Genomic DNA, 14,627 nt, shown 5'->3' with positions numbered 1-14,627 from the left:
CTGTAGTCACCGCTCTGGTACGTAACGTAATAAGGGACGTGCTGTCCGTCGAAGGTGATAACCGCGGCTGTTGAAGATCCTAGCATTCGCGCGCCGAGAACCATGTATCTTGAGTCCACTCGAAGGCCGGCAGCTATCTCCACGGGACTTGTACCCGGTTCGAGGCCGTATATCACTCCGCGGCACACATCGTCTGGGTGTCGAATGTGGGGATTTACTTGATAGACGGTTCCGCCGAGTTGTATGGTGTTGATGTGCTGCAGTTTGGAAGCTCGTTCCGTACTTGCCGTGCTCGCGATGATCACATTCTCTAGTTTCTGCACTTGTACACGGACGTTATCGTGAAAGTCTTGCTGGACCAAACCGCTGGATCTTCCGATGGCATGTGTCACTGCGATGAGTGTGTGCTTCAAGAGGTCAAGTCCTGCTTGAGGACGGAAAACGATTTTTAAGTCATCAGTAGGGAAGGGTCGCATCCTCAGAATGCGTTGACGCAGCGGCAGAGCTTGTGCTTGACGTATGGCGTCTGGTTTCAGGACTTCTATGGCTCTTTCCTCGGAAGATTTATTGTCTTCTTTTGCTGATCTGCCTTTACAAGAAACTTGTAGCCACTCGATGTGGGCTTTACCCGTCGTTTTGCCGCTGTTCGCGTCGTATGTCCACTGTGGTATGGTGTCGGAGTTAGCCCCGGTCACCTCCATTCGCGCTGTTGTCGGCTCTTGTAAAGCGTTCGCCATCTGTTTCCAGAAAAGCGGGCGCGCTTCGCCTCAGATGCTGGTTCTGCGTGATTGACTCCTACTGCGAGAGCGCTGTGCTCGTGCACCGCGGTCCTGCAGGCGCGAGCCGCTGGTCTCCCGCTCGTGCCCCGGGTGCCCCGGCGTAAGGGTTATCTTGGAGCTGACAACCAATTGTCATGGTACCATATATATATATATATATATATATATATATATATATATATATATATATATATATATATATATATATATATATATATATATATAGTGCAATGGAAAGCTTACTGGTCAGAGTGCTGTTGCGACTCGGGGTTCGAAGACATGGGATCCTCTTTCCTTTCGGAGGGGTAAGAGAAAGAGAGGCTGGGTCCGATAATAAGGGCGGTTGACAAGCACGTTTATATTTACATATGTACAAGAAAATTCAAAAAAATATCGAAAAGTTGGTGATGATGTTATAGTCGCCCGTCTCAGCAGCCGTCCGTAGCTCCTTTTATGCCTTGCGTGATCATTGTTTAGTCACTTCCCCCAATCCGGTGTCAGGAGAGCGATGACATCAGGTCCCACCAGTCCGGAGGTATGTTGCCCTTTTCGCTGACTCCGATCGTACTCTCACAGGCAATGGCCGGATCATCGCACTGACCACGTCTCCGTCTTGGGCACGCCAATTTGTGCTGTTCACAGGTGACAGCCGTTTCATTGCTAATTGCTCAAACCTCTCCTGAACGAGGTATTCCCGCGCTGGTCATAATTAATCCGTGTCGAGAACCATTTTGACAAGGCCGTCGGCCCGTTCCCCATAATCGTGCGAACCGTGACCGAAGGGCCGATCACAACAGCCGCCCGTCCACCGCCAGCAAGCGGGCTCGCAAGGGGTCAGCTCATCAGTGTCCCTTGAAGAAGCCTTGGCCATTAAGCAGGCTCAGCTCCGGCTCCAAGTTCCGGGCTCGCCGGAAGGATCACATCCAATGGCCATCTTGGAGGGAGGATTGGCCGCAGGTCGTATACTAGGAACTGACATTTTAGTGACCAAGCCCGTGCAGCGACAAGGCAAGCGCCCAAACCTCCTCCGAGATAGGCCAGGTAATCCTCCCTCTCCCTTAATTAATCCCGAGATCAGGACCAGCAAGCGCCAGAAAGGCAGCCATAGAGGAGCACTGCTCAAACTAACCTAAACAAATTAATTAGTCAAAAAAATTTCAAGCCCTAGACAAAGTTTGAATGGTAGTGTGCCCAACGTTTTGGTATATTTCGTTTTTATTGTGCCTCAATGAAGGCGCAGTTCACGCAGCTCTGAGGCAAACAATAAACAATTGGGGGTCGTTTAGAACAGAACAGACAAAAGAACTATTTATGTTCCTCATCGAGGCATTAACTCCTAACAAACGACATAGCTCATGAGTCGGCTACTTTCAGCTATCTTTGTCCCTCCCCATCGAAACGGCCTCAAGACCGCTGTCAGTTTGGTCACAGTACGGCGTGGTTGAAATTCGAAGAACAGGGATCCTCCCCGGCAACGAGTCCCGCGTCCTCAACTCCGCCCCTTCCAACCAAAAACTGCACGTTGCTTGTGATTCAGAAGTCGCCAAAACGAAAGAAAAAGGCGCCCTTATGAACCACGGGATTCGTCACAGCGATTGAAATAATCAAAGGAATCAGGGCCGCGTGCCGAATTACTCGTTCAGTCAGTGCCACGTGCCAGTACGAGCGCCTCTAAAGCGAAACGTACTGGGCTCTGCTGACCGCGTTACTTTGAACTGAATTGATTCGTAGAGTGCTATTTAAAACCTAAGGAAACAAAAGCTACGCTATCTACGCGCAAAACCCCTTGAAAAAGATAGCTTTTCTAACGCGAACTATTAAAATGAAAAGAGGAAAAAAAACTTATACAAGCGCTGAAATTGCAAATAATCTTACTTAATGCGCGCTCGTATGGATTGCCACCTGACAGTCTGTGGGCCACGCTGAGCACAAGAGGTGCGCGAGCTACATTTTTCTCTGCCGTCACCCGTCGCTCCATGTGCTCGCGGCTTGCTGTCTCGTCCCTGAGGGGGAGGCCGTAAGCGCGGGAGTAGCCATTGCCCCTTTGTTCTCGTTCTCGCGGTGCATACCCGTTCAGTGACTATTAGACTGGCCCGGTTTCGACGCACATGTCTCAGCCCAGTTGAATTTTTCCGCCGCACTCTTACTCGCACAGACGCGCTCTCTCCTGTCGTTATCAACCTTTCGCGACACCTCCGTTTCCTGAATCGCCACAACGAACCCTTTTCGGCTTTGCGCGATGGCCTGTCTCTCTGTCTCACGCGTAGTGATGTGGCGTCTTTCGCGAGTTTTCGATGCGCCGAATACTCGGCTCTTTTGATCCTCCGCCCCCTGGACCAATTTTTCGCTGCCAGGTGGTCACCGAATGTGCCACTAGAACCCTCGAGCGTCGGGTTCCTGCCCTGCCTGACCGCCATGGCCTTCTCTCCATTTTGTGATTCCGGAACGTCGTCCAAGTGCGGTGGTACGAGGAAGGTTTTCAGCGCCTCCTTTACACTGTCAGGGCTACTGAAACAAGTCTCGGCCGCGCAAGGAACGCCTTTCCGGATCGCGACTGCCTGTATTTCGTTCTCTATTTTCAGCAATGCCCGTGAGTCACTCAAGTGCTGAGCCACGGGGAAGGTATGCAGCCCTGCACTGACCCTCATAGGGCTGCTGAAACAAGCCTCGTCCCCGCAAGGAGGGCTCTCCGGGATGGCCGCTAGCTCGCTTTCAGTGTACGACTGCATTGCGCAGTCACCGATCCTGGAGCCCTGAGCGATTTCCTGTCAGTACTGCCGCGTCGGGTGTTGTCTCGGCTCGGCTGCCACCGTATCTGGGTGTATCTTACACGATTCCGGAAAGTCGCCCAAGTGCACGGATGTGAGGAAGGTCTCCAGCGAATCCTTAACGTTCTCATGGCTACTAGAACAAGCCTCGTCCTCACAAAGGACGCCCTCCGGAACGGCCTCTCTTTTTAGACCAGCGACGGCCTCGCTTTGCTCATGTTCCATCTCTGAGGGTTTCGCCACCTCGCACTTTTCGTGCTCTTTCTTTACTGGCGCAACCTCAGTCTCTCCCAAAGTACAAATTCTGCGCTGGTCAAGTTGATTTTCTCTCTCGCGTTCAACAGGAATTCCGTACTGCCGGAGTAAAGCACTCTTGGCCTTATCGTAATTTCTGAAGTTGACATCAGAAAGGCGAGCCAGGCAACAGGACACGTCACAGGGAAGTACTCTCAACAACCTCACCGACCAACAGTCACGGTCCTGCTGCACCTCTGCGCAAAGATTCTCGAAAAATTCAAGAAAGCTTTCTATGTTTTCGCCGTCCTCGAATACGTGCAGCCTAGACCATGCCTGCAGCGCCCTGAGATGCTGGGTTTTTCTATAAATTTCCTCCATTTCCCTCTCGTACTGTCGCTCATACTCTTTCCTTTCGCGTTCGCGTTCCCTCTGGCCCTGAATATCCTCCCAAGCCTCCACGATCTCCTCATCATCTTTGCCGCTTGCCTCTATCACATCGATGACCTCCGCCTTCCTTAGCTGCTTCCCACAATCAATCCCGAATTCCCCGCATATCGCGTTTAGGTCCGTTCTGCGCAACTTCCTCCAATCCATGGCTACCTCTCTTTTGCCGACAAGTTTCTTAGGGAATTAGGTGTTGAAGCAAGGTATTTTTCAACAAGGCTTCCTACACCCTTGTTACCAGGAACAACTACGTTAAGCCTGGCAACTCTCAAGGAGAAAAGGTCGTACACTCCCCATGCCGAAGTCGAAGCGTTGCTCAGACTATCCCGCCGCTGCCATCCGATGTTGGGACTCGTGGTTCGAAGACGTGGGATACTCTTCCTTTCGGAGGGGTAAGTGAACTTGAGGCTGGGTCCGATATTCAGGACGTTTGACAAACACGTTTATATTTACATATGTACAAAAATGCAAAGAAATACCCAAAAGTTGATCATGAAGTTTTAGTTGCCCATCACAGCAGCCGTCCGTAGCTCCTCTTATGCCTTGCGTGATCATTGTTTAGTCACTTCCCCCAATCCGGTGTCAGGAGGCCGGTGACAGGTCCCACCGATATGGTGTCAGGAGTCCGATGACATCAGGTCCCACCAGTCCGGAGGTATGTTGCCCTTTTCGCTGACTCCGTACTCTGGCAGGCAATGGCCGGATCATAGCTCTGACTGCGTCTCCGACTTGGGCACGCCAATTTGTACCGCTGACAGGTGACAGCCGTCTCATTGCTAATTGCTCAAACCTCTCCTGAACGAGGTATTCCCGCGCTGGTCATTATTCATCCGTGTCGAGAACCATTTTGACGAAGCCGTCTGCCCCTTCCCCCTAATCGTGCGAACCGTGACCGAAGGGAGTGGCGGGGCGAACGGCCGATCACAACAGTGCCTAATCGTAAAATGATAAGGCGGAAAACGCCGTGCAACTTGTTTTATGAGAATTTATCGATCTAAAGTGAGAATTTAAACACGCTGAAAACGGTTATAAGTGTTTCGAGCAATACGAGTACTCTTCTGCGGTTATAAGTGAGTGAGTTAGCGACTATGCCCCGGTATTAGTGGGAGGCATACGACAAGTGTGGCTGTAGCTGTAACAAAGTATGATTTTGTTTATGAAGTCGATGCTCCTACGATTCATGTTTTCCTAATTCTTATATGAATTCTGTGATAATAGCTACGTGTTTTCGTCGTTTCCTGTCCAACTGCTTTGGCATTTACCCAGTCAAAACAAAACCAATCGGGTCCAAAACGAAACGACGCCTTTACATGTGACACACAATTCAGCGTGTTACCGTAGCCGCGCGTGCATTTTTGATTTCCGAAGCACAGGATGATGCGTGAGTGTATAATAATATAGCAATTGCCGTTTTAAGCTATAATTATGATGCACTTAATAACAGTCGATTTAGGTACAGTAATCTCATTGAATTCATCCAAAGTACCAATTCACTGCCAGGTCTCGCCACTTGCTGGTTTGTGAGACTTTTTTTGCCAATTTAAAATTGTAATTCCGACGTAAGTCGCGAACAGCGTGATGTACTCTATTACTATAAATCATGCTCATTTTATTTCCATCAACGTCTCACAACACATTCTGGCGAGTTGTCGGTCCCTTTAAGCGGCATTATTATACAATGTTTCTTTCCCGTAAAGATGGGGAAGGTGGCAGAATAATAAAAAAAAGTATATTCCGTCCTCGTGTTCACAGTATGGACAAAATAGGAAGGCTATACCACATTACCCCAAAACTTGCGCGTGTTTAAGGCGAGCTTCCAACGACGTAATCAAGGGGTAATTACTCTAATTTTGCGAAAGTGATCCCTTAGAATGTCAGGGTACTCTGAATGCGCACACTTAAAGTTGCAGGGATGTGTAAAGATAAACAGACAGCCTCTCTTGGCGCAATGCATAGCCAATACAACTCGGATTCGTGGTAGGCGCAAGTGCGTGCCGACTTCGATGCGTCCCTATGGTCATCGATGCGCCTGCCACGCGCCTGGCAATCGTCGAGAAGAAGAAGAAGAAAGCGCACTCAATGCCCGAAGCCTGCGCACGCGAAGCCTCCGTGGACCGATTATCGCGACGAGCTGCGCGGAACCCGTGCCGTGCGAGTAGCTGCAGCACCTCGCCTTCGTCACCTGTCGCACGTTGCCCACGCCGAGCGAACCAGGCCACGGATCTGTTCTCGGTTCAGTGCGTGTGATCCTGTCCGTCGGATTATCCAAACTCGCTGCCCGGCCTTTGGCGAACGCTCCGGCGTCCACGAACTCCCAGGACCCCATCCGGAGAGGCAGCGGCGATGCTTTCGAACGAGGACAACAAACAAGGTTAGAAATGCTTATAACACATCTTGCTTATGGTGTTGCTCTCACGGAACGCATTAAGCCGAGACAACGGCGGGTAAATCCTAAGTTTTTATTGCGTCATTAGCACGGATATTGTGCGAGTGGTGAAACGCCTTTGTGAGTCGATGAGGAATTTCGAAGGAGTCCTAATTGTTGCACACTTTCTTTTAGTCGTCCTTTTTTTTTTAATAATCCTCACTCGGAATCGAGGCTACCACTTGCAGGTTCTCTTCTATGTGAGAATGGGTATTGTAGACTTGAACATCAGTGAAAGGAAAGCATCAAAGTGTGTAGTACGCAATACTGCACTGGGCACCACGGGTGGCGATGGCTTGCAGCGGGCCGTCCGCCTGCAATTCAGTGTGCTTCCTATAAAGCGAGCTTTGTAGATGTGACAAAGCGAGCTGTGTAAACAAAGCTACGGCTTCGAGGGAAGGTAATCCACAGACCGAAGAGTCTTCTCCGGGCATTCGGATTGGCGGGAGCTGCGCCTTTTAGTCGTCCTCTAACACCGAAGTTCAAAGAAACATTGTATGACTTCGTTTAACGCAACTTGTGCACCGATGCCAGAGTGAATACGCACCTAAACTGAACTCTCGCACATCTACCAGGAATGCGGAAGGGAGACGTCAGTTCAGGGCGCGCAGTCATCCTTAGAGACACTGTACACGATAGAGATGCGTAATTTTAGAGCGCAGCTCTTTGGCGTCCGTTCCTGGGTTTCGCGTCGTCGTCGTCGTCGGCCTCGTAACCAGCTCCGCCCCCCTTTCATCCCCCCAGCGCTAGCAGCGACCGACTGATACCGCTGGATGCCGCTGACGCCGCTAGAGAGTGAAGATAACGTGACTGCATAGAACACCGTCGCCGCCATGCAGAAAGAGGAGGAAAGGGTCCCCCCCCCCTGGTTCTTAGCGCTGCGGAAGCGAGGGTATCATATTGTTTGTGTCGGCATCGGCGGCGTTGTCCCTGAAACCAACTCCGCAGCTGGGGTTGACTCACTATCGGCGTCAGCGGCATCAGTCAGTCGCTGCTATCTCTTCCCTCCTCCCTTTATCGTGTTGTCCGCTTGCTGCACGCGCTTCTGCCCCCATCGTTTGCCGCTGGGTGTACACGCCGCCCCCTTCCCACCTCTTCCTGCGAGTTTCCGGTTGTCAAAGCGCCGGCTCGAACTTTGAAGTTGGCGAACTGTGCGCCGCAAAGTTGCCCAACGGCTTGCTGGTAGTAGCTGCCTACTTCGCCCCTACCGCACTCACGAAAGACGTCGTGCACCTCCTGCAACTCGCATTAACCGTCCATCGATCCACACCGATGTTAGTAGTGGGGGACTTTAATGTTGACATAAAGACAAACAGCAATTTCCTAACACTTATGCGGGAGAACATCCCGTTCCTCTCGCTCGTAACGCGTCCCACGGCTGTGACAACCTCGCGAGGCACTTGTATAGATCTCGTCTTTGAGAATCAAGCATTGGTGTACCAAGTCGAACATATATCAGTCTATTTCTCCGACCACAAAGCTTCCTTCATGACTGTCAAGAACTGTTAGTGGAGTCTTTGTTAAAGGAATACGTGTGAAAAATAAAAAAAAAATTCTGTGATAGCGCATACATGTGTTGCTCGATTTCTTTGCCTCAATCTATCGAAAAGGTGAAACAGCTTATTTGCTGCGCTCAAATTTCGCATTAGGAAGTAACGTAATCGTCGGTAATTTTTTTTCTTTCATTCACGTTGTAATTGCCTGTCGCGTTGGTTCTATAAGTCTTCAGCCGTCTTAACGAAATGTTGTAATATAGAAGGCGAAATGCTTTCGTCGACAACGCAAAAGCCCACATTGCTCATGTCTATTCGCAAAAAAAAAAAGCTTGCTTCATTTATTTGCTCCACCACGTATTGGTTGATAATGATGATGCCATCAGGTATGTACAACAGCGTAAAAGTTGAACCCGAAATGTTGCGCATATATTAGTACTAGTACACGAGAGTTGTAAACTGTGCGCATTGAGTGGGTTCGAACCATCGATAAACGCCGCTTTCGGGACAGGATGCAGAGCGGGTCCCGCGCAACCACTTTCTTACAACATAATTACTAACGTTGCCACAGTCACACGAGGGCAACGTCACAGAAAAATGGCTGAATATCAGCCGAAATTTTTCAGTGAAAAAGCAGAAAAATGGAAGCAACAAAGGTTATGCTTACATATATGCAAAACAAGAGACGCAACCATGTTCCACAAGCAGAGCGAGAGTATGGACAAACCATGAGATATATAAATATATGTATCAAAAAAGGCAGAATTCACTGTCACATATGACTGATCAGAAGATCACATATCCTGCTACTTTGGCCTTGGGAAAAAAGATTCCTTAAACAACTGGGCAACGATACAACAAATGTTTAGAAGGTCACACTTTGTCTACTAACTGTGGTATGCGGATGTCTGTGGCGCTCACGCTGGGTGGTCGGATGAGACCCAGCTGTGATTTGTATAGAGCGTTCATCATTCCTCGTTCGACAAATAGCAAGGCCGGCCTCGGTTATGCCTCTCTGCAACTGGGAGCGATCTTCCGCACTTATGCCGATGATTTAAGGGCTGGAACGCTTAGGGCGAAACAGCGGGTTGAAAGTAAGGCGTCAGGAACGCACAAGCGCTGACTTTTAACTTCTTTGTTGACCCTTATATATATATTGACACAAAGATGTGGGGCTCCCGCACCCTCCCGCACCGCAGAACGGCGCGCGCGAAGGTCGGCGCCATGAAAGACGATGAAGTGCGTAAGCTGCCCGCCCTTCTTCTGGCCCGCCATTGAAGAGGAACGTCTCTTTTGTAACACTCCGTCTCCAACCTACGTTACATTTTAACGCGACAGCGTTAAGGAGCTCGTGTCGCAGAAAAACCGGTGTCGTCGGCGTCGGCGTCTGCGGCGTTGGTCGTGAGCGATAAATTCCAGCAGGCACTTCATGAATAAAAAGCAACTTGCAAGATGGGCTGGGTGGGAATCGAACCAGGGTATCCGGAGTGTGAGACGGAGGCGCTACCACTGAGCCACGAGTTCGATGCTTCAAAGCGGTACAAAAGCGCCTCTAGTGAACGCGGTGTTGCCTTAGAAACGAGCTGTTTCTAAGGCTCAGGCGTGCGTCGCTTGCTCAGGCGCACATTTCGTTGTCGCGCCGAACGCTGCGTTGCTCGACGCTCACCGCGTCCAATGCGGGGCGCGTAGTCGCTGCGCCGTAGCCCATTGTCTTACACCCCTTGGCGGGTCGACGGGAACGCTGTCGCGTTTTTCTGGTGGAGGTGCGGGGTACATGCTACCACTCCCAGATCGAACACCGTCTACAAGCCCAGGACGAAGTTCGGTCGAGCTGACTCCTGTGCACGTACGGACAAGCCGCCGACTTCAAGGACTGCCACCTGAGCACGAGCCGCTACCCAACCAAGTCAGAAGGATGAGTACGTCGGTTCCATCATCTTCCTCGACCGCGCCGACCGAGCTCGTCCTCAACCAGCCGCGAATCCCCACGTCCTTCCATGGAAACACCTTCGAAGATGTAGAGGTCTGTCTCGATCATTTTGAGCGTGTCGCAGAATACAACGGCTGGACTCCAGAGCGCACGCTACGCAACGCCTACTTTGCCCTTGAGGACTATGCGCGGACATGGTTCGAGAACTAGAGGCGGCCCTATCGACATGGGGCGAATTCCGACGGCAGCTAATAGGCACATATATACGCCAGCCTCGATCGCAAGGAGCGAGCTGAATCTGCAATTCAGGCGAGAGTACAGCGGCCGAACGAAAGCGTCGCAATGTTTGTTGAAGATGTGTGCTGACTTTTCCGACGCGTGGATCCCTCCATGCCGGAAGAAAAGAAGCTCAGGAACTTGATGCGCGGTGTCAAGCAAGAGTTATTAGGTGGCCTAATACGCTATCCACCAAAAACCATTGCAGAGTTTCTTGCGGAAGCCATATCAATGGAAAAGGCACTGCAGCAGCGAACACGGCAGTACAACCGCGACGTGTCGACCCTATCGCGTGACTTTCTCGCTATGCCCTTGGACAACACCGACGCCTTGCGGGAGCTCATTAGGCTTGCTGTTCGAGAAGAGCTCCAAAAGCTTCAGGTGGCTCTAACATCGGTACAGTGACTCGCTCTGGCTGAGGTCGTCCGGGAGGAAATCAGGCAGGTAGTCCAAGTCCCGGAGCGCAGCGAGACACCACAGTACGAGGTACGGCAGCCACAGACTCGTATGTTGTATGCGGAAGCTGCGCGAAGTTCGTTGTCTCCGACTTTTCACGATGCGCGCAACGTCCCGGACTATCATGGTGCGCGCGCCGTTGAACAAGCAACTGACGACTTCTGGCCCCGCCGCACGCCATTCATTGCCGAAACACGACCACCCCGCAAGAGCGACGTATGGCACACCGCAGACCAGAGGCCCTTGTGTTTTCATTGCGGTGAAGCCGATCACCTCTACAGGGCGTGTCCTTACCGCCGAGCTGGGCTCCGTGGATGTTCACTGAATGCGCCGTGCCCGCGCAATGGCGAACGCCCTCTGGAGATTGAAGCATACCTCGTGGACGCCAGGACCTCGTTTTCCCCACGATTCCGTGAACCCCGGTCACCGTCACCCGCCCGAAACAGGTCCTCCAGCCCCCTCTTCACGTCGAGAGCAACGAGGCGTCGCTCACCCAGCCCTGCCTCCCGGGAAAACTGACTCCAGCGACCTGCGGAGGTGAGGTCGCTGACGTTGCGAACGCTGAAGATCCTCCAATACGACGACCGCGATGTGACGCAATTGAGACGCATAGAAAGCAGTGTAATTCCGTGCCAGTATCCTGCAACGTACCAGTTACCATAGATGACCACGAAGTCACGGCGTTAGTCGACATGGCTACGGACACGTCTGTTATGAGCCAGAATCTCGCGCGTATACTGAAGAAAGTTTCAACGCAATGGACTGGAACTCAGATTCGTACCGCACGAGGGCATCTCATAACTCCAATGGGCCGGTGCACGGCGCGAGTCAACATTCGGGGCTTCACGTACATCGGGGACTTCGTCATTCTTCCTGAATGTTCAAAGGACCTTATACTCGGCATGGATTTCCTTCAGGCGAACGGTGCCATCATCGACCTGCAAGAGTGTAGAGTGAGCTTCGCTACTACGCAAGCTATACCGAACAGTAATGACAACGACCACGACGTCGCGCTTCGCGTAGCTGACGATCACGTCACGTTGCCACCCAAGAGCACCGTGCTTACCCTTGTCCGATGCGACATGGAGGACGACGCCGAAGGAATTGCTGAGGCGAACAAGCCCCTGCTTCTTGAGCGCCACATTTGTATAGCCAGAGGGCTTCTTCAGGTGCGAAACAAATGTTCGGTCGTTTTGCTAAAGAACTTTAGCAACGAATATCGGCATGTACCGCGAGTAACGACAATCGCATTCCTTCGCGAAATCACTGATGTAACTTACATTGCTACATTTGAAACCGCATCGTGTCAGCATACTGGGTTACCCAGCCTAAAGGAACGGATTCACGTTAACGCCGCTCTGCCCGACCACCAGAAAGATCGTCTACTGAGTCTCGTGAATGAATTTGCGGACCGTTTTTCAACGTCATCCAAAGTGCGGCGCACGTCCATCACAAAGCATCGCATAATTACGGATGAGTCCACACGTCCTGTCCGTCATTATTCCTACAGAGTGTCTCCAGTGGAAAAGGAAGCGATCAAGCATCAGGTGAAAGAGATGCTCCAAGACGACGTGATCCAGCCGTCCACCAGCCCGTGGGCCTCCCCTGTAGTGTTAGTCAGAAAGAAAGACAACACACTACGCTTCTGTGTAGATTACAGAAAGTTGAACCGTGTCACCAAGCGCGATGTCTATCCATTGCCACGCATCGACGACGCACTGGATCGTCTACAACATGCCAAGTTTTTTTCATCGTTGGAGCTTAAATCAGGGTTTTGGCAAATCGAAGTTGATGAACAGGATCGTGAAAAAACAGCGTTTGTGACACCTGACGGGCTTTATGAGTTCAAAGTTCTCCCCTTCGGTCTCTGTTCCACACCTGCCACCTTTCAGCGGATGATGGTTACCGTGCTTGCTGAACTCAAATGGCAAACCTGCCTCGTATACTGCTTCGTCCTCGCTGCGATCCATACTGCCGGCCTCGCCATCAAGCCTGAAAAATGCAACTTCGGGTTCCAAGAGCTCAAATTTCTTGGCCATGCCGTTGGTCCTGAAGGAGTCCGACCAGACCCCGACAAGTTAGCCGCCATAGCCGAGTTTTCAGCACTTACAGACAAGAAGGCTGTCCAACGCTTCCTTGGTTTGTGCGCATATTATAGGCGCTTCGTCGAGGGATTCTCGAGAATTGCCGAACCTCTGATACAGCTCACACGCGCCGATGTGCCTTTCATTTGGGCGGACGAGCAGCAGCAGTCGTTCAATGAATTGCGCAAGCGTTGGCAAGAGGCCCCAGTACTTGCTCATTTCGACGAAGACGCTGATTCTAAAATTCATACTGACGCCAGCAATGCGGGTCTCGGCACAGTTCTTGTGCAGTGGCAAGCTGGTGCGGAACGCACCATTGCTTATGCAAGCCGCAGTCTCACCAAGGCTGAGAAAAACTACTCAACCACTGAAAAAAAATGCTTAGCGGTTGTGTGGGCCATTAGTAAATTCCGACCCTACTTGTACGGTAGACCCTTTAAGGCAGTCAGTGACCACCACACGCTGTGCTGGCTTGCCAACCTCAAGAATCCTTCAGGCAGACTAGCACGTTGGAGCCTGCGCCTACAGGAGTACGACCAATTACAGTTGTCTACCGGTCTGGAAGGAAGCACAGTGACGCTGACTGTTTGTCGCGCGCACCACTCCCTACGACGTCATCGCACCCTGACCATGACTTGCCATTTGTCGGCGTTATCGACGCCATAAAAATGGCTGAGCACCAGCGCGCTGACCCTGAGCTGCTGCCGCTGATCGAGCACTTTCAAGGAGTTGAAGGTGTTTTACCCCGCTCGCTCGTGCGCGGCTTATCATCATACTACTTGCACAACAACGTCCTTTACAGGAAAAACTGCGGAAGCGGTCCCAATACGTAACTCCTTGTCGTGCCGTCGACGCTGCGCCAAGACATTTTGCAAGCGTGCCATGATGAGCCATGCGCGGGACACCTGGGATTCGCTAAGACATTAGCAAGGATACGATAGAAGTATTACTGGCCCCGGCTTTATTCTTCTGTACAACGGTACGTGAAGACCTGCCGCGATTGTCAGCACCGCGAGACACCACCAGTCAAACCGGCCGGCTTTCTCCATCCTGTAGACCCTCCTTAAGCACCGTTCCAACAAATAGGAATGGATCTACTTGGGCCATTCCCACTGACCTCTTCACGCAACAGATGGATAGTCGTCGCTACCGACTACTTAACCCGGTACGCCGAAACCGAAGCTATCCCTCAAGCAAACTCGTATGAAGTGGCCAAGTTCTTTGTATACGCCACATCGTCCTACGACATGGTGCACCGTCTGTTATTATCACCGACCGCGGTACAGCATTTACAGCGGAACTTATGCAGGACGTTCTCAAGCTGACGCATTGCTCTCACCGCAAGAGCACTGCGTATCACCCTAAAACCAATGGATTAACTGAACGTCTGAACAGAACGCTGGATGTCGACGTAGAGTACGAGACGTGGGACGAGATTTTACCCTATGTGACTTTCGCGTAAAACACTGCTGTACAGGAGACTACACAGTTTACGCCTTTCAAACTTGTATACGGGCGCCACGTCACGTCAACACTTGACGCCATGCTACCTATGGCTGATAATAGCCCGACCAGCGAACACGCGGAAGAGTTTGTACAAAGAGCCGAAGAGGCACGCCAGCTTGCTCGGCATCGTATCCGGAGCCAACACCATACAACACCATAAACGTCTACAACCAGGGTCGACGCGACGTCCATTACAATACCGGTGCCTGCGTATGGGTCTGGACGCCCG

At 51.4% G+C, this 14,627-nt stretch overlaps 1 protein-coding gene across 6 annotated transcripts in view; it reads left to right on the top strand.

Annotated features, from left to right (window-relative positions):
• The first annotated feature begins 6,299 nt into the window (after positions 1–6,299).
• LOC135912982 (microtubule-associated serine/threonine-protein kinase 3-like) overlaps positions 6,300–14,627 on the top strand; it is a 134,910-nt gene continuing 126,582 nt past the window's right edge. For all 6 annotated transcript variants that reach the window (XM_065445598.1, XM_065445635.1, XM_065445618.1 and 3 more), the window contains exon 1: positions 6,300–6,599. In XM_065445598.1, coding sequence (XP_065301670.1) covers positions 6,572–6,599 — 28 coding nt within the window. In that variant the 5' untranslated portion in view covers positions 6,300–6,571. The remainder of the gene's footprint in view (positions 6,600–14,627) is intronic.

The sequence above is a fragment of the Dermacentor albipictus genome, chromosome 1 (assembly GCF_038994185.2).
Source record: "Dermacentor albipictus isolate Rhodes 1998 colony chromosome 1, USDA_Dalb.pri_finalv2, whole genome shotgun sequence".
Taxonomy (NCBI): domain Eukaryota; kingdom Metazoa; phylum Arthropoda; class Arachnida; order Ixodida; family Ixodidae; genus Dermacentor; species Dermacentor albipictus.
Note: the sequence above shows the minus strand (reverse complement) of the source record. Positions and strands in the feature narration are given on the sequence as shown.